The sequence below is a fragment of the Theropithecus gelada genome, chromosome 6, assembly GCF_003255815.1.
Source record: "Theropithecus gelada isolate Dixy chromosome 6, Tgel_1.0, whole genome shotgun sequence".
In the NCBI taxonomy this organism is placed as follows: Eukaryota; Metazoa; Chordata; class Mammalia; order Primates; family Cercopithecidae; genus Theropithecus; species Theropithecus gelada.
The window spans coordinates 35,543,315-35,569,473 of NC_037673.1; the positions used below are offsets into that span (position 1 = coordinate 35,543,315).

General features: G+C 39.7%; 1 protein-coding gene across 1 annotated transcript in view; it reads right to left on the reverse strand.

Moving 5' to 3' along the window:
- Window positions 1-25,689, reverse strand: part of LOC112626982 (UDP-glucuronosyltransferase 3A1-like) — a 45,112-nt gene extending 19,423 nt beyond the window's left edge. The window contains 5 exon segments of the mRNA XM_025389389.1: window positions 1,007-1,070; window positions 1,338-1,435; window positions 1,437-1,453; window positions 22,522-22,623; window positions 24,907-25,689. Of these exon segments, the coding sequence (XP_025245174.1) occupies window positions 1,007-1,070; window positions 1,338-1,435; window positions 1,437-1,453; window positions 22,522-22,623; window positions 24,907-25,000 (375 nt within the window). The 5' untranslated portion in view covers window positions 25,001-25,689.
- Between the last annotated feature and the right edge of the window lie 470 nt (window positions 25,690-26,159).

Genomic DNA, 26,159 nt, shown 5'->3' on the forward strand with positions numbered 1-26,159 from the left:
TCCCCCTTGCGCTTCCCAGGTGAGGCGATGCCTCGCCCTGCTTCAGCTCTCGCTGGTCGGGCTGCAGCAGCTGACCAGCACCGATCGTCCGGCACTCCCCAGTGAGATGAACCCAGTACCTCAGTTGAAAATGCAGAAATCACCGGTCTTCTGTGTCGCTGGCGCTGGGAGTTGGAGACTGGAGCTGTTCCTATTCGGCCATCTTGCCGAGATCTCAGAATCAACTTTAAATTACAACAATGATGATTCTCTGAAATTATCCACTATTTCATTTTTTAAAAAGATTTTACATAAAGAATGATTTTTAAATATTGTGGATAAATTCAATGTATACAGTATAAACTTCTCAAAAGTATAACATTAATCATATTTCAAGTAAATAAATTTTAAAAAAATCACAGGAAAGCACTGATCCCAGTAACTTAGTCAATATTTAACATGTATCTGGAACCTGTCTTCAAAGAAATCAAGCTGGAAGAAAAGAGACAAGACATACACTTTAAAAATATATAACAACACAAGATGCCATAGACTAAGTATCAAATGAGTGCTATATACCAGATCTATGGAGGAGAGCATGTGGTCTTCCAGCTTGAGTGAGGAAGCAAGCTTTATGGAATAATTAGATTTGAGCACCACCTTGACTACTGAGTAGAATTTTCAAGGAAAGCAAAAAGGATGAAGCCACTATAATTAACTAAGAATGGCATGGATTTGTGTTTCTCCTCTTTTATGTGGCAGATGAAGGAGATTCCTTGTATTCCAGGTGAGGTCAAAAAGTCTCAGGCTCATCTCTCATTGTGTACGATCCAGGTATTTGATTATCTTTAAGGAGTTTAAAAGGTGAAGGTTCAAGGTGTGAAAAATCAATATTCATAAGAGTTTTCTCCACTGGTGAATTTATGAAAGGACAAAGGAGGGAAAATAAGTGAGAATAGGTGTTTCTTTTTTCTTGACAAACAAAAGAGTTGAAGATCCTAGCTTCTTTATTGGGGAGAATGCATACAAAGATTATACATGAAGTGTTGTAAGGAAGGCTCAGAGGAGCAATCTCCTGCTTTCTATAGAATCTTTATGGTAGAAGAAGGACAATATAGACTCAATTGTTGGGAATGCAAACCTTGTCTACTCTATCCACCTGACCACCCACCTGTCCTCTATTTCTCCATCCCCTCATTTATCCAACCATTCATCCACTCACATATCATCTATTCCTCCATCTATCCATCACCCACCCATCCATTTCTCTAAAACTCACTCCAAATATGATGCATCTCTCTATTCATTTGTATTACTAAAATAGTGACTCTTTGCTTCATAGAATAAAAAGAAGTTACCTGCCATCCAATGCTGTTTCTATGTAGCTATTGAAATGCTTCGTAATTCTTTTTTGATTATCTTCAGGTAAAAACCACCTGATAACTTGGTATGATTTTTTCCTCCTCTTTAATATCTAAGAAAATACCAATTGGTTAAAAAGGTAAATATATCATACAACATGGATTAACATTAGCATGATGATATTAAAGTTTTATTCTATTAATTTTACATTTATGGAAATGTTTACTTTTAAAGTTTTATGTTGATTTGGTTTTGTTTTTCTTTCTCATTCATTCTATTGCACAACCTGATAATGTTGAGACTTTATCATTATCCAGGCACTTTCATTCAATTTAAAGTTATAAAAGTTTCCACTTAAAGTTTTTATTTAAAGGAACAGCTATTACACTTATAGATGAGACAATAGAGAGTAATTCAGTGTGAGGTAATTTGTCTCCTTTGCACACATAATGACCTGTAGGGCTTGTTTTTAAATATAGGTCAGATTGATTTCAGAGCCCATACTCTTTTCTCTTTCAGAAAAAATTCATTTTCTTTATTTAAAATGATACCTACAAATAGGTTTTTATTAAGTCAAAAAGTTCTAAAGGGCAAAATTTAAAAATGGTAGTTCCCTTCACTATATTTACCAGTCCCACCCCTCCCCCATCACCCATGTGTAGAACAGGATAACAGCGATGTTCAGGGAACAAGAGAGGTAACTTTGAACTGGCCGCCGGTGAGCTGGACGAAAACAGAGCTATATTCCTCCTCTTTCATAAGCAAATAGGAGAAATATCACTGAATTCTTTTTCTCAGCAAGGAACATCCCTGAGAAAGAGAATACGCCCTGAAGGTAGGCCTATAGACGGCCCCTTTTTAAGGAGGGACGTCTTTTATGGTCGAAGCCGATGGGATGAAGTAAGCCCCGGTCTCCTGTAGTGCTCCTAGGCTTATCAGGTGAACAAAAATTCCCACCTAATAAATTTTAGTCAGACAGGTTATCTGCTCTCAAACCCTGTTTCCTGATAAGAGGTTATCAAAGACAATGTGTGCCCAAAACTTCATTAGCAATTTTAATTTTACCTCATCCGGTGGTCCTGTTATCTCGCCCTGCCTCCATTTGCTTTGTGACATTCTATTACGTTGCGAAGTATGTGATCTCTGTGACCCACACCCTGTTCATGCACTCCCTCCCCTTTTGAAAATCGCTAATAAAAACTTTGTGGTTTTACGGCTCGGGGAACATCACGGATCTTGCCGACATGTGATGTCTCCCCCGGACACCCAGCTTTAAATTTCTCTCTCTTGTGCTCTTTCCCTTTATTTCTCACCCAGCCGAGACACTTGGGAAATAGAAAAGAACCCATGTTAAACATCGGGAGTGGGTTCTCCCAATAGACCTACTTGAAACTGGGTAATTTATACAGGAAAAAGGATGTAATAGACTTACAGTTCCACACGACGGAGGAGACCTCACAATCATGGCAGAAGGCAAGGAGGAGCAAGTCATGCCTTACATGGGTAGCAGCAGGCAAAGAGAGAGAGAATTTGCGCAGGGAAACTCTCCCTTATAAAACCATCATATCTCAGCTGGGCATGGTGGCTCATGCCTGTAATCCCAGCACTTTGGGAGGCTGAGGCAGGTGGATCATGAGGTCAGGAGATCAAGACCATCCTGGCTAATATAGTGAAACCCTGCCTCTACTAAAAATACAAAAAAATTAGCCAGGCATGGTGGCACGCACCTGTAGTCCCAGCTACTCGGGAGGCTGAGGCAGGAGAATCACTTGAACCTGAGAGGCGGAGGTTGCAGTGATCTGAGATAGCGCCACTGCACTCCAGCCTGGTGACAGAGCGAGATTCCATCTCAAAAAAAAAAAAAAGAAAAAGAAAAAAGCCATCAAATCTCATGAGACTTATTCCCTATCACAAGAACAGCACAGGAACTGTCTCCATGATTCAGTTACCTCCCACCAGGTCCATCCCACAACACATGGGAATTCAAGATAAGATTTGGGTGGGGACACAGCCAAACCATATCAGTACTCCATAGTCTTAAGACTCATTTCCTAAAATATTCCATTCCATTCTGGGCATGGCTACTCCTATCTAACAATTAAAAAACTAACATAAAATTATTTCTTTGGCACTTAGAATTGGCTTAACAAAAAGGGATGCTGTGGATCTGCTTCAACATATTAAAATTATTAACACTGTCCAAAATAGATTAAAACAGGGCTTCTAAGGATTAAACTCCATTATGAAAGATCTATTTAGAAAAGGGTTGATTCTCTCCATTCTTTCTCCCTTTAAAAGCCCACATTGGACTATTTTTAAACCTAGCAAGAATTAATGATGCCTCACAACATTTTACTATAGCCTTAATGCCAGGATCCATCACATTTAGAACCTCATACCCATGGTTATTAAAAATTGCTTACTACATTTGAATACTAACTAACTAATATTTTGCAACCATAGATTTGCAAATATGCTCCATTCAAGGCCTATTTCAATAGGATCTCAGTCAGTTTCCCTTTATTTTTATCTTTAAAAGGCCATAAATCACCTGTAACTGGCTCACTGTGGGGAACCTTAATATCCTGGCCCACACTCACTGCCAGGAAGACCATCACCATATCCAACCATATCCAGGAGCAGTTATGACATTACAGTGAAGATGTCCTCCTTGGAGGAGATTCATCAAGCACAATCATTCAAGACATACACAAGGTGCACTTATTCAAGACATACTATATATAAAAAGGAACTCACAAAAAGGGATGTGCCATTGCCACACACAAAGTAGAAGGCATGGTGCTTCAGTTACTTTCCTGAGAAGAATTGCTTGGTAAGTTTAACAATGCTCCATCATTACCAGCATTCCATTCCCAGCATAATAGCATGAGTAACTCTTCAGACACTGTTCATACCAAAACTGGTGAAAACCCCACACACACCCACTCACACACACACAAATGCTGGATATTGTTATAGGGCATACAGAAAAAGAAGAAATATCTATTCAAGAAAATCTACAAAAATTCACTGAAAACTGAGCCTAGGGTCTGTGGTATTTGAATGAACACCCACTGTCTCCCTTTACTCAACCAACTCTGAGAGGCCGACTTCCTCTGACTGCTCCCACCAACTCCCAAACTGCAGCCAAGAATGCAGGCTCCCTCCCTCTTGCCCCTACCCCAGCTCTCAGCCACAGAGTTATTTTTCTGGGAGGAGCAGGATGTAAACATTTCTCATCCTGCCCTCTTCTACCTGTTGCTGCAGCTAAGTTCTGGCCAAATGTGTCCAGGAGGTAGGGGCTCCCTTCTACCAACCCACCCCCACTTGTGAAGCATGAGCTCTACCTTGGACACAGCAGTGTTGCGAATACTGGGGTGCCACTTAACCATGACCCACCTTGTAAGTGTGAGGTTTCCTGCTGGGGGAAGAAAGCAAGGAGACCTATGCCTACTGCCCACCCCTCCACATAGCACTCAGATACCAAAGTAGAGATGTGACTCAGAAAGAAGAGCACCACCCTCAAGTCCAGAGCTGTACTTCAAAGATTTTTTCACAAGTAGAGAAAGAAGCCATAAAATAGAGCACTCCAAATTTTCTTCTCTGATGGTTAGTTTTATTTGTAAGCTTGGCTAGGATAGAGTACATGGTTATTTAATCAAACACTAATCTAGGTGTTGATATGAAAATATTTTATAGCATGCTTATTATCTACAATCAGTTGACTTTACGTAAGATAGATTATCCTCAATAATGTAGTGGGTCTTAACCAATCAGTTGAGAGGTTTTAAAAACAAACAAACAAAAAACCCTGAGGTTTCCCAGAGGAAAAATAAATTCTGCTTCAAGACTGCAACATCAGATCTTGCTTGAGACTTTCCAGCCTGCCTACCTGACCTATAGATGTTGGACTTGCTAACACCTCAAATTATGTAAACCAAGTCCTTGAAATACGTGTGCGTGTGGGTGTGGGTGTGTGTGTCTCCAATTGATACTGTTTTTCTGATTTCCTAAGATTCTGATTTCCTAGGATTGGTTCTCTATTATAAGGACCAAGTGATTCAAATATTGATTATGTTTGAAGTCAATAACTCTTTTCAGTGTTAAAGAGGGCACTCATCCTGTGGCATTAGATGGCAATAGATATGTGGCAAAATATCATCATTGGATACTCCTAAGCAAATGTTTCTAAAAGGCAATGTTCTGGGATATTTAAATCAAACTCATGAGTATAATGAGTATAGCTGGTTTCTCCTAATTTGATAGAGAAAGCACAGAAAGAAAAGAATGAGGTCAAGGCTTTAAATTCCAAGCTCCATCCATTAATGACCTGAAAGCTTCTTTGTCTGCCCTAAAAAAAAAAATCTCTTACAGCTACTGAGTTGAATGTTTCCGAAAATCAAACCCAGTCTCCTCCTGAGACTGAATTACAATGAAATTTAATTCCCCACCTTGCAAGGTATTTTCTGTTGAAGTCCAGGCAATGATTGGGAAATGAGATCCTAAAAATTGAGATGGGGACATATGGGCAGATCCTATGAATCTGGGGCTATTGAACCCCTAACTTCTGTTGAATCTTCTTTATCAGTAGAAGCAACTTTCCTACACCTATCTGGAGAAGTTAATCTCATTTGCATGAGAAACTGTACAGTCTCTTTCAGTTATTTTGCTGAAAGATACTATTTTAGCATCCCTCTTTACTTTTAGATTCAAAAATAGACTCAAGCTCAAGGAAGTGTCAAAGGTTACCCATAAGAAGTTTCACTATACACCAAAAGAACAATATGTATGACAAAAATCTGGGGTAGATGTGTAGGAGAGTATGTGAGGTAATGGTGAAAGGCATGTAAAGTTTGATTAGATTGAATTTATTGATATGAGGCACTAGACAGAGATTCTTGATTCATCATTGTAGCTCAATAGGTTAAAAGGGGATCTGTTTGGTTAATTAAATTAAACATGGATGAAAGGGTGGCCTACACTAAATAAAAATAAAATGCCAGATCTGCCTTGGTACCCTGAAAAGTATCAAACAGCTTAGGGAAATGAAGATGTAAGGCCTGCTAACCCAGTGCAGGAAGGAAACAGAACAAGAGGACACATTTTTTTTCACCGTGAGTGTGAGTTTGCAAGGGGTGAGAGCTCTATGTTTGTTCTTCTTCATGGTCGGAAATTATGATGCCATTGAAGTGGGATCCCTAAATATAATGGAGTTAATTGCATCTTGGGGTGGCTGGGGTCAAGTGGTAGCACTTAAGCACCAAAATCAAGGTAGGCATGGTTACCATGAGGAATAGTAGAGTCAAAGCAATAATTAGAATAATCTGATTCATGGAGACCTAGAGCATTAGCTACTTCATCATGACGTCCCAAAAAGAAAAGAAAATGAGAAGTTTACAAAATTGTTACTTGATTGGTACAAGCAAAGGAGTCCTAAATAGATTAAACAAAAGTATAACTTCAGTTCGAACACACAGACCTCAGACAATCTATAGACACAAAAGCCCTGGAACAAAGAGGAGGCAAGGTCCCTTGGGAAAATACCCCACTACACTACCAGAAATATATACTGTTACCCTCTCTCCAGCCTTCTCCAAAGGAACCTACAGCTTTTTACCAGTGTGGCTATGCACTGGGGAAATAAAATAATTATATTTTTCAAGAGACTACTGAACATTAGATCTTGAAATCAGACCCTAATTCCAAGGGTCTAATTCCCCAAACTGATTGTGATTATTTCCCCAGATTTGAAATGTGTAATTGGAATAGATATACTCAGCAGTGGCAGAATAATCATGCTGCTCCCCTGAAGTGTGGAGTGTAAACTATCATGGTTGGAAAGTCCAAGTAGAAGTCACTAAAATGACCTGTATCTGGAAAAACAGAAAACCAAAGCAATATTGCACTCTACAGAGATTTCAAAGACTAATGGCACCATTATGGACTTAAAGATTACAAGGGTGATGATTCCCATCACATCCCTATTCAACTTGCATTTTTGACTTGTGCAGAAAACAAATGGATCTTGGAGAATGATAGATGTCATAAACATAACCACATAGGAAAGTCTAATTGCAGCTACTCTTCCAGATAATAGTTTCATTGCTTGAGCAAATTAGTACAATACCTGATACCTGATATGCAACTATTGATCTGGCAAATTTGTCTTGACACCCGTTAGTCAAGGCCATCAAAGGCAATTTGCTTTTATCTAACAAAGCCAGCAATACACCCTCACTCTCTAACCTCAAGGATATATCAATGTTCCAGCCCTGTGACATCATTTAGTCTGCATGAAACTTATTAACATTTCTCTTCCACAACAAATCACACTTGTCCATTGCATTGTCTGTGGCCAATGGTTCGGCTAGATCATCATGGACCTGCAAGGAACATAACTTAAAAATTGGTGGCAAGAAGTTCCGGGGAAGAGGTATGTTGTAAGACCTAACTGAATGGGCAAAACATAAATAAATTTGTGTCCTATGTAAATGCTCACTTAAGGGTGACCTCAGCAGACAAGAACGTTAAGAATCAAGTGGAGAAGTTGGCCTGTCTGTGGATAACATCTAAGTTCCTTCCTCAGCCAACCCTGTTTTTTGCCTAATGGTTTCATAAACATAGTGGCTATGGTAGCAGGGATGGAGTTTATGTATGGGCATATCAAACTGGACTTCCACACACCAAGCTGACCTGGATACTGCCACTGCAGAGTACCCAGTCAGCCAGCAACAGAGAACAGCATTGATTGCCTGATTGTCATCATTCTTCAGGGTAACCCCGTCAGCTATCTGGGTAGCAGATTGATTACACTGGACCAATTCCATTATGAAAGAGATAGAACTTTATTCTTACTCAAAAAGCCACTTACTCTGGATTTGACTTGCTTTCCCTTCATGGAGTGCTTCCGCCAAAGCTACCATCCATGCACTTACAAAATGCCTTGTGTACTGATGTGGAATTCTACACAGCATTGACTCTGACAAACTCACTTCACTGCAAATGAACTGCAGCATGAGTGCATAATTATGGAATTTATCGTCTTACCATGTGCGCCACCATCCTAAAGTGGCTGACTTAATGAAACAGTGAAGGATTTTTAAAAGATGAAGTTACAGCTACAGGTGGTGGAAATACATTACAAGCCTGGGGTAGTGTTCTCCAGGAGACTATATATGTGCTTAATCACATGTAATATATGATGTTGCTTCTCCTATAGCCAGGATTCATGGGTTCAGGTATCAAGGGGTAGAAATGGCAGCATCACCACTCACTATTTCCCCTAGTGATCCACTATCAGTGTTTTTGCTTCCTGTTCCTGCAGCCTTATGCTCTTTCAGACTAGGGATTTTAGTTCCAAATGAAGGAATGTTTCCACCAAGAGACACAAAAATAATTCTATGAAACAGAAAAGTAAGAATGCAATCCAGCCATTTTTGGCTCCCCATGCTTCTGAATCAAATGGCAAAGAAAGAAGTTACTGTACTGTTTGAAATTGGTGATCCTGATTATCAAGTTGAAATTGTGTTGCTCCTACACATTGGAGGTAAAAAAGGGTAAGTTTGCATTATAGAAGATCTCTTAGGGCATCTCTAAATATTAATATGCCCTGTAATTAAAATTAGTGAAAAACTGCAACAACCCAATTTAAGAAGGATAACTAATGGTTCATTCCCCACTTTCTTCTTCTGGTAAGAATTTAAAATGGTACAGCCACTTTGGGAAAAGTATGTCCATTTTTTAAAAAGTTAAACAATACGATTCAGCCACTGCGCTTTTAGTTGCTAACCCAGAGAAAAGAATGTAGGTCAGGCATAGTAGCTCATGTCTGTAATCCCAACACTTTGAAAGGCCAAGGTGGGAGGATCACCTGAGGCCAGAAGTTTGAGATTAGCCTGGGCAACATAGTGAGATACTGACTCTACAAAAAATAAATTAGCTGGGATTGGGGGTGCACATCTGTAGTTCCAGCTACTCAAGAGGCTGAGGTAGGAGGATTGCTTTAGCCCAAGTCTGAGGCTGCAGTGAGCCATGATTGTGCCAGTGCACTCTAGCCTGGGCAACAGAACAAGAGCTTGCCTCAAAAAAATAATGAAAGAAAAAAGAAGGAAGGAAGGGAGGGAGGGAAGGCAGGCAGGCAGGCAGGCAGGCAGGCAGGAAGGAAGGAAGGAGAGAGAAGGAGGAAGGAAGGAAGGAAGGAAGGAAGGAAGGAAGGAAGGAAGGAAGGAAGGAAGGAAGGAAGGAAGGAAGGAAGGAAGGAAGGAAGGGAGGGAGGGAAGGAAAAGAAAGAAAGAAAGAAAAGAAAGAAAGAAAAAGAAAGAAAGAAAGGAAAGAAAGAAAGAAAGAAAGAAAGAAAGAAAGAAAGAAAGAAAGAAAGAAAGAAAGAAAGAAAGAGAAAGAAGAAAAGAAAGGAAGAAAGGAAGGAAGGAAGGGAGAAAGAGAGAAAGAGAAAGAGAGAAGAAAGAAAGAAAGAAAGAAAGAAAGAAAGAAAGAAAGAAAGAAAGAAAGAAAGAAAGAAAGAAAGAAAGAAAGTTATAACAGACTTGTACACAAAATGTTCATAGCAGGTTTATTTGTAATATTCCCAAACTGAAAATAACCAAGTGTCTATCAACAGAAAACTAAATAAACACATTTTAGTAATGGATACAATAGAACACTATTGATACAATAGAACAATAAAAATGAATAAATAACTCATAAACACAATATGAATGAATCTATAAATAATAATTTATATTCTTGGGATGTTTGCCCCCTCCAAATCTCACTGAAATGTGACCTCCAAAGATCGAGGTTGGCCTAGTGAGGGGTGTTTGAGTCTTGGGATCAGATACCTCATGGATGGTTTGGTACTGTCACCATGGTAGTGAATTCACACAAGAGCTGGTTATTCAAAAGAGCTTAGCACCTCCACCCACTCTTTCTAGCTCCCTCTCTCATCATGTGACTAGCCGGCTCCCCCTTTGTCTTCTGCTATGATTGTAAACTTCCTGAGGCCTCACCATAAGCTGAGCAGATACTGGTGCCGTGCTTGTACAGCCTGCAGAACTGTGAGTCAAATAAACCTCTTTTCTTCATAAATTATGCTGCCTCAGGCAATAGACATATTATAGCAATGTGAAATGGACTAATACAATAATGTTAATTAAAACAAGGCAAAATAAAAGAATACATATCTTATAATCCCATTTACATAAAATTTAAAAGATACAAACTAACACATAGTGATGTGTTAGTGACTAACTAGCAATGGGAGCTGGAAGGTGGGATGACACATAGTGGGGATTGTGAAGGGACAAGAGAAATTTTCTTGGAATGATGGAAATATTCATATCCTAATTATGTTGATGGATTCACAAGTATATACACATGTTCAAACATCAAATTGTATATATGTTTTAATGTTTACTTTTTTTCTATTTTGGACAGAGTCTCACTTTGTCACCCAGGCTGCAGTGCAGTGGTGTGATTTGGCTCACTGCAACCTCCACCTCCTGGATTCAAGAAGTTCTCCTGCCTCTGCCTCTTGAGTAGCTGGGATTACAGGTGCACACCTCCAGGCCTGGCTAATTTTTGTATTTTTAGTACAGATGGGGTTTCACTATATTGGCCAGGCTGGACTTGAACTCCTGACCTCAACTGATCCACCCACCTCGGCCTCTCAAAGTGCTGGGATTACAAGCATGAACCACTCTTTATTAGTCCATTTTCATGGACACTACCAAGGTCAGGAATGGCTACCAGAAATAATCAGGTAGCATAATACCCAGACATCATACAAGGCCTCTCTTCAAACCCCTACTCATCTTGGATTCAACTCTTGATATTTACTAAAGATCTAAAGATAAGTTTTCCAAGCAGTTGGAAAAAGTATGGCATTTTGATCATTATCTAACTCCTGTCATTACCTATCCATGGGTTCTGATATTCAGAAGAAAGGCAATTTTACTTTATTAAGTTCCATAAATCTTAACAACATGAAATTTACTTTACCTTTTATGATAGATAAAGATGCTGTACATTTCACTCCTCAGGGCTACAGTAAACACCACTTATAGAGAAAGAGAAAAGCCCAGTGGCCAAATTAGAAACCTGAATTGCAATTATGGATTTCCTCATATTAGCTATTGATCTGCTCTCCTACCTAGTTACTAAAAAAGTCAAAACTGACCTGCCGGTCAGGATGAGAATTTTCTGGTCAGGAGAAGAAAATCACTGCCCTGAGTGTTTGGAGTCAGCCCATGAAGATCACTGATATAACTTGGGCAGTCACCCAAAAACAATGAGGACTTGTCACTTGGAGAAAAATATACCAGGTAGACGGTGAGGCACAGAAAACTGTCTTAAAGAAAGAAAGAAAAAGAGGCCTTCTGCTTCCAAAATGGTGTCAGAGAATCAAGCTAGCTTCTCTCCCCAATTACAGAAAACCAAAAATAAATATACAGTGCTGAGATTATCACCTGCAATATCCCAGAACTCAAATATGAGAAGGAGACAGTTCCAAGGGCCACAGAAGAGTGAAAAAACTCCAAATAGGCATTAAGAGAACTGAAATTCCATATCTATGATGCCCCTCCCCCATATCTGCCCATCACCAAGCTTGTCAAAAATTTTCCCCTGTCTCTCACTTTTACACTGAAAAAAGTGAAGTCGAGGTGGACAACCAACTTCCCCACCATCTTGGGTCCTCTGATAGAAGACCTGTCCCTGCCTCAACCCACAAGAAGCATGAGAGTGTCTGAAAGGAGAAATAGCCTTGAGGACAGAGACAAAGGGAGCCCAGAAACAAAGGGAGGAGGCAGGACTACCATTTCCAACTCTGGATACTCTGCTCTGTAACTCAGTCAAAGGAGATGCCAAATCAGAATGGATGTTCAGTAACACCATGCTGTAAAAGGTCCATTCCACAGGTCTTCTCGACGCAAATCCCTAACCAGCCTCCCTACACTACCAATATATCCCTTTTGGGACTTTCTTGATTCAGGATGAGTGGCACTCTGACTGTGCTAGAACCAAGGCAAACCTGGGATTAAGGTGCCATCTAGAGCTGAAAAGGAGGCAGCAGCCTAGTGGAAAATAAAAAGCAAGAAAAAAAAAATCAACAGGCAAAGTGCAAAGAATCTCTAACCAAACATATCCAACTGAAACCAAGACAAGACAGACAAAGAAAACTGGAAAAAATAACTAATCCTTCAATGCAAAGACATAGACCTATATCCACAAGAAACAACATGAAATGGAGAATCATGACCTCCCCAGACAGACACAAGAAATCAGTGACTGACCCTAATAAGATGGCAATATGTAAACTCTCTGACCAAGAATTCAAAAGAGTAGTTTTAAAGAAATTCATCAATCTCCAAGATAACACAGAAAAGTAATTCAGAAATTTATCAGAGAAATATAATTTAAAAAACTGAATTAGTCCAGTCACAGTGGCTCACGCATATAACGTCAGCTACTCAGAAGCTGAGGTGGGAGGATTGCTTGAGGTCAGGAGTTCAAGACCAGCCTGGGCAACATAGAGAGACCCCATCTTTTAAAAAATGAAATCAGCTGGGCATGGAGGCTCATGCCTGTAATCCCAGCACTTTGGGAGGCCAAGGCAGGTGGATTTCCTGAGGTCAGGAGTTCAAGACCAGTCTGGCCAACATGGTGAAACCCCGTCTCTACTAAAAATACAAAAAAATTTAGCCGGACGTGGTGGCATGTGCCTGTAGTCCCAGCTACTTGGGGGGCTGAGACAGGGGAACTGCTTGAACCTGGGAGGTGGAGGTTGCAGTGAGCCGAGATTGCACCACTGCACTCTAGCTTGAGCAACAGAGCGAGACTCCATCTCAAAAAAAAATAAATCAATCAAAAAATACATTAGTTGGCACAGGCCTATAGTCCCAGCTACTCAGGAAGCTAAGGCAGAGGATCTCTTGAACTCAGAAGTTCAGGGCTGCAATGAGCTATGATTGCAGCACCACTGTACTCCAGCCTGGGTGACAGAGCAAGACCTATCTCTAAAAAATGTTTTAAATGAAATAATAGGAAAAAATCAAACAAATCTTGGCACCGAGAAACACATTTGCTGAACTGAATAATTCATTAGAGATGTTCAACAGCAAGATGGATCAAGTAGAGGAAAGAATCAGTAAGCTCAAAAACAGCCTATTTGAAAATATAAAGTCAGAGGAGAAAAGACAGAAAAAAGGATGAAATGGAACAAAGATTACTTACAAGGTATATACAATTACCTCAAAAGACCAAATCTAAAAAGTATTGGTGTTCAAGAGGGAGTTGGGCAAGAGCAAGGGATAGAAATCTTCGAATAAATAGTAACGGAAAACTTTCCAAAACTTGAAAAGGCGATAAATATCCAGGAAAAGGAAGGTCAGGGAACACCAAACAGACCCACATAAAACTACCCCAAGGTATATAATAAATTCTCAAAGATCAAGGACAAAGAGTGGATCCTAAAAGCACCAAGAGAAAAGTGCCAAGTAACATAAAAAAGAGGTATAATTCATCTGAAAATAGACTTCACAATGGAAACCATACATGCCAGGGAGAGTAAAATGACATTTTCAAAGTGCTGAAAGAAGAACACCTGTTACCCAAGAATATTGTATCCAGTAAAGCTATCCTTCCAATACGAAAGAGAGACAGAGTATCTCCCAAATAAAAGCTATGAGAATTCACAACTACTAGATTACCAGATCTGTCTTATAAGAAAGGCTAAAGAGAGCTCTCCAATCTAGGGAAAAAAAACCCACTAACATGCAAAAATAAAATATTTGAAGGTATAAAATCCACTGGTAAAATTAAGTGCATGGATGCACCCAGAATACACTATACTGTACTTGTGGTGTGAAACCCACTCATTACTCTAGTACGCAGCCCAAAAGACAAATCTATTGAAAACAAAATAATAGCCACAGCAACCTATTAATAAATAGGCAATACAAAAGTATACACATTGAGATAGCATAAAGTCAAAATGAGGGAGGGATGAAGTTAAAGTGCAGAGGTCATTTTTCTCTTTTTGATTGTTGTTTGTATTCTGTTCTTTTTGACTTAAGTTGTCATTTATTTAAAATAATTTGTTATGTCTATAAGATATTTTAGAAGCCTCATGGCAACCACAATACAAAAATTTATAATAGGATTCATTAAAAATAAAAAGCAATGAATTAAACATGCTGCCAGAGGAAACAACTTACCCACAAATGAAGACAGAAAGGAAGAAAGAAAGAAAGGAGTTACAAAACAACCAGAAAACAAGCAACAAAAAGTAATTACACATCAAAAAAAAAGCACTGAATGTAAATGGACTCGATTATCCAATTAAAAGGCATATAGCTGAATGGAGAAAGAAACAAGACTCAACTATATGCTACATTAAAAAAAACCACTATACCCATAAAGACACAGTAGAGTAAAAGTGAAGGGATGGGAAAAGATATGCCATGCAACTGGAAACCAAAAACGAGCAGGAATACTATACTTACATATCAGATTAGATAGAATACGGCTGGGTGTGGTGGCTCACGATGGTAATCCCAGCACTTTGGGAGGCAGAGGCAGGCAGATTACCTGAGGTCAGGAGTACGAGACCAGCCTGGCCAACATGGAGAAACCTCGTTTCTACCAAAAATACAAAAATTAGCTGGGTGTGGTGGCACATGTCTGTAATCCCAGCTACTTGGGAGGCTGAGGCAGAAGAATAGCTTGAGGCCGGGAGACAGAGGTTGCAGTGAGCTAAGATTGTGCCATTGCACTCCAGCCTGGCTGACAGAGCAAGACTCTGTCAAAAAAAAAAATTTAAAAAAAAAGAATACAAATAAAAGACTGTAAAAAGAGACAAAGAAGGTCTCTATAGAATGATTAAAGGGTCAGTTCAACAAAAAGATATAACAATTTTACATATCTGTGCACTTCATACCAGAGCTCCCAAGTATACAAAGCAAACATAAATAGATCTAGAGAGAGAGACAGAGTGCAATACTATAATAGTAAGGAACTTCAACATCCCACTTTCAGTAACGGACAGATTATCTAGACAGAAAGTCAACAAAGAAACACTGGAGTTAAGTTGATAGTAATAAATGCCTATACTAAAAAGTTCGAAAGGCTTCATATAAACAATCTAATGATACACTTCAAGGAACTCTAAAAACAAGAACAAAAAAAAAAACCAAAATTAGTAGAAAGAAAAAAGTAAAAACATCAGAGCAGAAATAAGTGAAATTGAGACTAAAACAAAGACACAAGATCAATGAAGCAAAAAGTTGACTTTTTAAAAGAATAAACAAAATCAACAAATCTTTAGCCAGATGATATGGTGTGGCTGTGTTCCCATCCAAATCTTATCTCAAGTTGTGATCCTTAGTATTGGAAGAGGGACCTGGTGAGAGATGATTGGATCATGAGGGAAGATTTCCCTCTGGTTGTTCTCATGATAGTGAGTGAGTTCTCACAATATCTTGTTGTTTGAAAGTGTGTACAGCACTTCCTCCTTTGCTCGTTTTCCTCTCCTGCTCTACCATGGTAAGACATTCTTGCTTCCCCTTTGCCTTCTGCTGTATGTAACAGTAAGTTCCCTGAGGCCTCCCAGCCATGCTTCCTGTGAAGTCTGTGGAATTGTGAGTCAATTATACCTCTTTTCTTCATAAATTACCCATCTCAGGTAGTTCTTCATAGCAGTGTGGAAATAGACTAATACAGATAATTGGTACCAGAGAAGTGAGGCATTGCTATAAAGATACCTGAAAATGTGGAAATGACTTTGCAACTGGGTAATAGGCAGAGGTTGGAACAGCTCGGAGGGCTCAGAAGGAGACAGGAAGATGTGGAAAAGTTTGGAACTTTCTGGAGACTTGTTGAATGATTTTGACCAAAATGCTGACAGTGATATGGACAATGAAGTCCAGGCTGAGGTGATCTCAGATGGAAATGAGGAACTTACTGGGAAATGAAGCAAAGGTCACTCTTGCTATGCTTTAGCAAAGAAACTGGTGGCGTTGTGACCTTGCTCTAGAGATATGTGAAACTTTGAACTTGAGAGAGATAATTAGGGTATCTGGCTGAAGAAATTTCTAAGCAGCAAAGCATTGAAGACATGGTCTGTCTGCTTCTAAAAGCCCATGTTCATTTGCATAAGCAAAGAGAACTTATATTTCAAAGGGAAATAGAGTATAAACTTTTGAAAAATTTGCAGCCTGACCATGTGGTAGAAAAGAAAAACCCATTTTCTGGGGAGAAATTCAAGCAGCTACCTGCAGAAGCTTGTATAAGTAAAGAGGAGCCAAATGTTAATAACCAAGGCAATGGGGAAAATATCTCTAAGGCATGTCAGAGACCTTCATGGCAGCCCCTACAATCACAGGCCCAGAGGCCTAGGAGGGGAAAATGGTTTTGTGGGCTAGGCCCAGGACCCCACTACTCTGTTCAGCCTTGAGACATGGCACCTCCAGCTGCTCCAGCTCCAGTCATGGCTAAAAGAGGCCCAGGTACAGCTAAAGTCATTGCTTCAGAGGGTGCAAGCACCAAGACTTGGTGGTTTCCGTGTGGAGTTAGGCCTGCAGGTGTGCAGAAGGCAAGAGTTGAGATTTGGAAGCCTCCATCTAGTTTTCAGAAGACATATGAAAATGCCTTCATGTCTGCTGCAGGGGTGGAGCACTCATGGAGAACGTCTACCAGGGCAGTGCAGAGGAGAAATGTGGGACTGAAGCCCTCAAACAAAGTCCCCACTGAGGCATTGCCTAGTGGAGCTGTCCTCCAGACCCCAGAATGGTAGAACCACCAACAGCTTGCACCATCCTCCTGGAAAAGCTTCAGGCACTCAACACCAGATCACTAAAGCAGTCATAGGGGCTATACCTTGCAGAGCCACAGAGGCAGAGCTGCCCAAGGTCTTGGAAGGCCATCCTTTGCATCAGCATGCCCTGGATGTGAGATATGGAATCAAAGGAAATTATTTTGGCACTTTAAGATTTAATGGCTTCCTTGCTGGGTTTCAGACTTGCATGGGGCCTATACTCCCTTTGTTGATGACAATTTCTCCCATTTGGAATGGGAGTATTTACCCAATGACTACACTCTCATGGTATCTTGGAAGTAACTGACTTGTTTTAGATTTAAAAGGCTCACAGGCAGAAGGGACTTGTCTTGCTTCAGATGAAACTTTGCACTTGGACTTTTGATTTAAGGCTGAAATGGGTTAAGATTTTGAGGGACTGTTAAAAAGGCATGGTTTTGTTTTGAATTATAAGAAGGACATGAGATTTGGAATGGGCCAGGGGTGGAATGACACAGCTTGGCTTTGTGACCCCACCCAACCTCGCCTCAAATTGTGATCCTTAGTGTAGGAGAAGAAGCCTGGTGGGAGGTGATTGGATCATGTGTGCAGATTTCCCCTTGCTGTTCTCGTGACAGTGACTGAGTTCTCATGAGATTTGGATGTTTGAAAGTGTGTAGCACTTCCTCCCTTGCTTTCTCTCTCTCCTGCTCCACCATGGTAAGATGTGCTTGCTTTCCCTTCACCTTCTGCCACAATTGTAAGTTTCCTGAGGCCTCCCAGCCACACTTCCTATACATCCTGTGGAACTGTGAGTCAATTGCACCTCTCTTCTTCATAAATTACCCAGTCTCAAGTAGTTCTTTACAGCAGTGTGAAAACAGACTAATACACCAGACTAAAAAATAAAAAGAAGATCAAAAAAATAAAATCAGAAACAGAAAAAAAGATATAACAACTGAGACCACAGAAATACAAAGAATCATTAAAAGTCTCTATATTATTACAAACAACAATATGCCAACAAATTGGAAAACCTAGAAGAAAAGGATAAATTCCAAGGCACATAAAACCTACCAAGACTGAGCTATGAAGAAATAGAAAACCTCAACAAACTTATGATGAAGAATGAGATCAAAGCCATAATAAAGAGTCTCTCATTAAAGAAAAGCCCAGGACCTGATGAATTCACTGATGAATTCAACAAACATCCAAATAACTAATTCCAATTCTACTCAAAGACTTCAAAACAATTAAAGATCAGGGACTATTTTCAAACTCATTCTATAGGAGCGGCCATACTCTGATACCAAAATCAGACCGGGGCATAATAAGAAAAAAAAAACACTATAGGCCAATATAACAGATGAAGATAGATGCAAAATCCTCAACAAAATACTAGTAAATCAAATTCAACAACACATTAAAAAGATCATTCACCATGATCAAGTGAGATTCATCCCAGGGATGCAAGGGTAGTTCAACGTATGCAAATCAACAAACATGATACATCACATTAACAGAACCAAGAACAAAAACCATATGATCATTTCAATAGATGCATAAAAGCATTCAGCAAAATCCAACACCTTTTTATGATTTAAAAAAAACCCTCAACAAACTAGGTATAGAAGGAACATACCTCAAAATCATAAAGGCTATATATGAGACACCACAGCTAACATCATATCAAATAGCAAAAAATTGAAAATAGCTAAGATCTGAAATAAGACAAGGATGCCCACTTCCATTACTTTTTTTATTCAACATCATAGTGGAAGTTCTGGACAGAGAAGTTAGGCAAGAGAAATAAATAAAGACATCCAAATTGGAAAGGAAGCAGTCAAATTAGCCTTGTTCACAGAAAACATGATTTTATACTTAAAAAACCTAGAGACCCCAGCAAAAAAAACTATTAGAATTCATAAGCAAATTCAGTAAAGCTGCAGGGTAAAAAAATCAACATACAAAAATCAGTAGCATTTCCATGTGCCAACAGCAAACAACCTGAAAAAGAGAGCAATAAAGAAATTCCATTTATAATAGCTACAAAAACAATATAAAATACCTAGAAATCAATTTAACAAAAGATGTAAAAGATATATATGGAAAACTGTAAAACTCCACTGAAAGAAATTGAAGAGGACACAAGAAATTGAAAGCTATTCCTTGTTCGTGGACTAGAAGAATAAATGTTGTTAAAATGCCAAAACTATCCAAAGTAAACTTACAAATTCAATGCAATTATTATCAAATTATCAATGACATCATTCAGAGAAATAGAAAAAAATTATAAAATGTATATGGAACCATAAAAGATCCTAAGTAACCAAAGCAATCCTCAGCAAAAAGATTAAAGCCAGAGGCATCAATCTACATGACTTCAAAATACACTGCAAACATATAGTAACCAAATCAGCATGGTCCTGGCATGAAAACAAACACATAGACCAACGGAACAGAAGAGCCTAGATAAAAACTCACACATGTATAGCGACCTTATCTTCAATAAAGATACCAAGAACATACAATGAGGAAAGGACAGTCTTTACAATAAATGATGCTGGAGAAACTGTAAAACTGGATAGATACAAACAATAAAACCAAACCACTATCTCTCACCATACAAAAAAATAAGGTCAAAGTGGATTTAAAACTTAATTCTAAGATTTAAAACTATGAAACTACTAGAAGAAGACATTGAGGAACTATTCCAAGATATTGGTCTCAGCAAAGACTTTTTTAGTTAGACGTCAAAAGTACAGGCAACCAAAGCAAAAATAGACAAATGGGATTACATTGAGCCAAAAAGCTTCTGCACAGCAAAGGAAACAGTCAACAAAATGAAAAGACAAACCAAAGAATGGAGGAAATATTTGCAAACTATTCATTTCGCAATGGATTAATAACCAGAATATATAAGCAGCTCAAACAACTTAATAGCAAATAATTTAGTTAAACATAGGAAAAAGATCTGAATAGACATTTCTCAAAATAACCAACAGGTATATAAGAAAATGTTCAGCATTATTTATTATCAGAAAAATGCAAATCAAAATCACAATGTGATATCATCTCATCACAGTTAAATGGCTTTTATCTGAAAGACAGGGAATAATGAATGCTGACAAGAAAGTCAAGAAAGGGGAACCCACATACACTGTAAATTAGTACAGCCGCTATGGAAAACTCTACTAAGAATCTCCAAAAAACTAAAGACAGAACTACCATATGATGCAGCAATTCCACTACTGGATATACAATCCAAAAGAAAAAAGTCAGTATGCCGAAGAGATAGCTGCATTCTCAGGTTTATTGCAGCACTGTTTACAATAACCAAAATAAGGCAATCAACCTAAGTGCACATCAGTGGACTAATGGATAAAGAAAACGTGATTTAAATCCACAATGAAATATTATTCAGCTATAGAAAATAATGAAATCCTGTAATTTACAGCAACATGGATTGAATTAGAGGCCATTATATTAAGTGAAATAAGCCAAGCATAGAAAGAGAAATATCCCACGTTCTCATCCATATGTAGCAGCTTACAAAAGTGGATCTTATGAAAGTAAAGAGTAGACTGGTGATTACTAGAGACCAGAAATGGTAGTGTAGAGGGGAGATGGATAGAGGTTGATTAATGAGTACACAGCTATAGCTTTACAGAAGAAATAAGATCTTGTGTTTGAAAGATAAGTAGGGTGACTATAGTTTACAATAATTTATTGTATATTTCAAAGTAGCTAGAAGAGAATAATTTGAATGTTTCTAGAATAAAGAAAGAATAAATATTCAAGGTCATGCATATCCCAATTACACTGATTTGATCCTTACAAATTATATAAATGTATTAAGTTATCACATGTACCCTGAAAATATGTACATCTATTATGCAGCAATAAAAAAGTATAAATCTTTTTTAAAAGGAAAAAGAGTCAGAACCTCAAATAATTATGTTCTCCTTTAGGCTGCTATCCTATACTTGATATTTCAGTTATGAATTGGAAAAATATTACATGTGAGCACAAGAAACCTACACTTCTTCAGTATCCCTGAAGTCATTCAGTTATTAAAGTTTTAAATAAGGAAGTGATGGAAACATGTAGTTAACAAGTGTTGAAATATTTCAATACACTGATTTGGCTATCAGACTATCAAAAACAACCCAATCAAGTGTTTTTCCTATTTTCAGAGCTCTACCCAAATACGACTGCAAAATAGAAGAAAGAATATTTCTTCTCAACCTCAGAACTGTCCAAAGATTGAGAAATACTGAAAAAAACTCCAGAACAACTGAACCCCAACACTTGAACCCGAAGATAAAACTGAACAGATCCATGGATCCACAGAATCATTTGTAGATTTTGGCGTGCATGGTCTGTTAAAGTAGTGGGTCTATAGCTTTCAGCAGTTTCTCAAAGGCTATTGGAACCACCAAAATAAGATGACCATATATTACTGCTGAGAAATCAGATTGACTATAAGGCAGACACAAAGGGAAATGTATAAAAAGGATATTCAGTGAACATTCTGAAACTCAATCTAGAGGGTGATCAAGAGTGCATTAAAACTATCTGAACATTAACAAGGCCTGAAGTTTACCTTCAGAATTTTATAATGACTCAGACTTTTTCTCCCAAGATGGTTAATTTTTGATGTTGTTCAAAGTTTCAGAAACCCTCAGAATGAGAAACCCAGAACCTGAAGGCCCAGGTTCACACAACTCTGTTATTAATTTCCCATTTGACATTAAACAAATTATTTAAGTTCTCTGGTCCTCCTTCTCCTTGTCTGTCAACAGAATTTGATGAGTTTCATTTCAGTTACCATTCTTTGGAGGCAATGAATCAATTAAGAACTTTCGACATCATTATGCACAATTTATGTATAGCTACAAATTTTTCAAGCATATGAGGTCATGTTAATCATATATTCCCATCTCAGTTCATAATTAAGAGGCTCCCTGGGAAATCTCTTATAAATTTCAAGTCTCTCAAGAATAGAAAGTAACCTGTGGGATAGGAAGAACTTCTATACTTACATAATAAAAGCTTGAAATATGGCAAAATATTTCTGTTCAAAAAAAATTTAAGCCATACTATTGTGTAGTGTTCCTCAAAATTATTAATAATAATGTGTGGAAAGTTGTCTAGAATAGGATGACACTCAGGTAAGTGGTAAAACACAGAAGTATGGCATGTGAAGTCTTAGTCTACAGACCCCAATGAGAATTCCAATACTTAACATGAACACGCACCCACACACACATTTATTCATCCCGAAATAAGACCACATTCAAAAAAGATTTTACTATGCAGCTCTATAAAAAATATATTATCACTTTTTTCTTAGAGTAAAAGAATATAACAATTAGTTTTTTAAAAGATACCTGGGATTAAAAGGTTTCCACTCTGAGGAAGCATAGTCACATTATGACCATGCTCTTGAAGAATCTGAGACACCCGGTTCAACAGTAGGTAATGGCTTCCACCTAGAAACAATGCACAATGTCATTCTGTACAGATGAAAATAGAGTTTCTGATGACAATATGGGAGTTGACAGGAGGGAATGGAAATTCAGCAGAAAAAGTTTAGGGAAGAGGAAAGGTGAACAGTGAGCAGATGGACACAAGTGCTTCCTGTTCCTCAATCTCACTTTGGGTAATGCCCGGCACATGCACCCAAAGCCTTCCTATCCTATGTGCAGGATCTGTGGCAATCCTCCATCAAAGACTTCCATTTGTGGCTCAAAGTCTCTGTGTCAGTATAATGAGCTTCTCTGTGATTACGCCTGTAAAATTTGCTCATCTTAAGGTACATACTGCATGTTAATTGGAGCCTTAGAGAGACACTGTCTCCCAAATATAACTGCAATGATAGAAAATACAGCACAGTAGTGTCAACATTAGTATGAAGAGTTCCTAATGAGCAATCAGTCAGAGCTATCTGTCATTGTATTCTGGAAAAGTATGCTACTGTAGCAGACAGAAATATAGAAGTTACAAGGTGAGTCTAAGAAACTGCCATTGGACAGAAGCTACTACTTAGAGCCCAAATCTTTGTGATTCAAATGTATTTGGCAGGAAATTACTCAATTTGGCCAGTATTCAACTTATAATTAAGATATCTGAGGACAACTGTGGAGCGCTTGGGGTGGGCCTACAAGATCCTGATTGCACCAAAAACTAAGGAATCACTGATTCTAGGAAAACCCTACCACGCTAAGGAAAGAGAAGCTTGGTCCTCAAAAGAGGTAAAAATTTTATCACGTTAATATCTTCTCTTAGAAGATCCTTCACTAGAATCTAAGGGTCTCAGCAGCAAAAAAAAAAAAAAAGGAAGATCAGAAGAGAAATTAATGGAAAAATGCCAAGAGTTTGAGGATGGAGGTGGAAGGGGAGTAGAGAAGTACTGTGCAGCTCTCTGAATGACTCGGTTTACTTATACCCAGACGTGAATAGTCTAAAGCAACGAGGGATGTATAAAGTACAAATCTGCAACTTGCTCAAATTTTAATCCATGTAAGAACAGGGAATCGGGAAGAAGGGGTCCTCACAGAAACAGCCATTCATAGTGAGTCTTAAGAGGTCAAATGGCTTTCTGGGGCAAATACCAGGATTCCAGCCCCTGGATTCAGAAATGACACCAGCTTCCTTTTGGAGTCTGAGGAAGGAGGACGGTGTACTTTCAAGAAGTCAAGAGGCTCTGTTGCAATGGACTAACAGGGTTTCTTAGTGATTTTTGAAAATCCTTAGTGAAAAGGGCTTCAGAGCAGAAGTTGTGGTGAGCGTGGTCTTGGGGTAAGAAACCCTAAACAATTCTTCATGGGACATTAGGGAGGCCTCGTGGGCTCTTAAGAAAGGCATCTCACTTCCTGTCCCTCAGTTGCCCTCTCAGAAAACCAAAGTGGACACTAAATTAGATGATCCGTGGTTCCTTCCAGCTCTACAAGCCCTGATTCTCCGTGATCTAAAAGGACTCCATTAGAGCCCACTATGGATTGAAATAAAGTCTTGGGGAGGCTCGATCCTCGGATCGAGCTCATATATAATTCTCTTTCATCTTCTACTTCCTTTGAAATAAAAATGAAATAAAACTGAGGCCCCAAATGCTGAATTAACAGTTCCATGAATCCCGCAAAAACGGTCAGCGGCACAGGTAAAAGGAATGAGGCTCCAAAAGATCCGAATGACCTGGGTCCTCTCCTCAGCCCTGGGCAGTTCTCCAGGTTTCCCGTGGAGGAAAACACTCCACTGGCCTTGCAGCCATGAAATACCTGCCTGCGCCACCCTGGCTCCGGACGCAGCTTCACAACATTTGCGGTGCTGCCCTCAGGAGCGCCTTTCCCTGGTCTCCAAGAGCCTGAAAACGCTCACCACCGTTTCTACTGGAAGCTACTGCGCACCCCCGCCCCATGGAGCTTAGGATGAGCCTCTGAAAGTCCCACTGCGCTCTGGAGAAGGCAGCGCAGGAACTCAAGCTCTGGTCCTGGTCTCAAATTTCTGGCCCCAACCCTGCGGGATGGGGAGCGCGTCCTGAACAAGAAGAGAGAGGAAAGGAGAGTCTCTTTTCTCCAAAACTATCTTCCCCACCTCAGCAATAGAGGCCCCTCTCTGCCCCACAGCTGGATGGGCTTCTCCCTCCTCCAGCCGGGTCCGCAAGCCCAGCCTGGAAAATCGCCTGGATGACTCTGATCAAGCGCGGTTCGCTGGAGCCCTGGCAGTGCGGGTATCCGGGACGCGCCTGTCTGGGAATTCTCCGGCCAAGCACTCACCCAGGGTAGATATTGTCAGGATTTTGGCAGCCTCTGAGAGCAGGACCCCAGGGAGAAGGAAGCCCACTAGAAGCAGCAACCGCTGCCCAGCCATGCTCACTTCTACGGAAGCCGCGGATCTCAGCCTGGGCTGCGCGCCCTGCGCCTGGCTAAGGGACTCTGTGCACCTCAGTGCGCCAAAGGCACCGGCTGTGGGCCTAGGAAGACGTAGGAGAGAGGATTCTGCCAATTCTCTTGCCCTTCTGTTCGTTCTCTTTCCCTCTGCCCCTCCTCCCTGGGTGCATGCTCCATGCGTTAATCTGCCCTCACCCTATCAAACTACCTGAAGTCAGTAGGAGGGGGTTGGTAACCTGATCTGTAATCTTTCTCTGCCTGTGTAATCACAGCTGTCCTATCTGGAAAATCCTTACTAAGAGCCAGGAATGACAGGAGCCTCAGTAAACCACGTTAATGAAGGCTCCATCCCCAAGGAAACTGCCTGTCTTTTGTGGAGCTGTCTGAACTTATGGTACTCTACTTCCCTTCCAGCTGCCTCTATTACCTCATAGTGCCATCTCCATGCCCCCATTTTCCCCAGAAACCTGCTGAACATCTCTAGCTAGTGTCCCAAGCTCAAGATGTCCCTGAGAGCAAATCCTTAAGGGAAACTGATCTACCCTCTCTGAGGGCCTCTTTAGACGATAACGTTCATGAAGAGGAGCTACTAGTGTTCTAATTCTGGAAGTCACTCTGGGTCTGTACCTGGAGACTGAAATTCAAACACAGAGACTATGATTCTGAATGTGTGTCATAAAATAGACCTGGTGATACTTTGATAATCTCCCCAAAGCACAAACTGAGAATAGCTTGTAATTCCGCCCCCTTGAAAGGTCAACCAACCCTGGGAAGGACAGGGATCACTATACCAGATATGGTCACCTTTGTACTCTCTATCCTCAAACCAAGATTTCCTTTAGGAAAGGCTTTCAGAGCAATTCTAGATAGGCAGAGAAATCCTTCCATGGATTATATCTACCGGCTGCAATGGGCCCTTGAATTCTGCTTGTCCTATTCCTGCCTTCAGTTTACAAGTATTATATTTTTAATCTGAATTTAAAGCATTACATTTTATTTAAAGCATTGCATTTGTGCATCCCTCACCTAGACATGTCCATTGTGGAGAGGGAGGAAATGAGAAAGAGAGAGAGTCAGACAGACACATGCACAAACATACACACACCCACACACACACTTACACACACACACACGGGCTG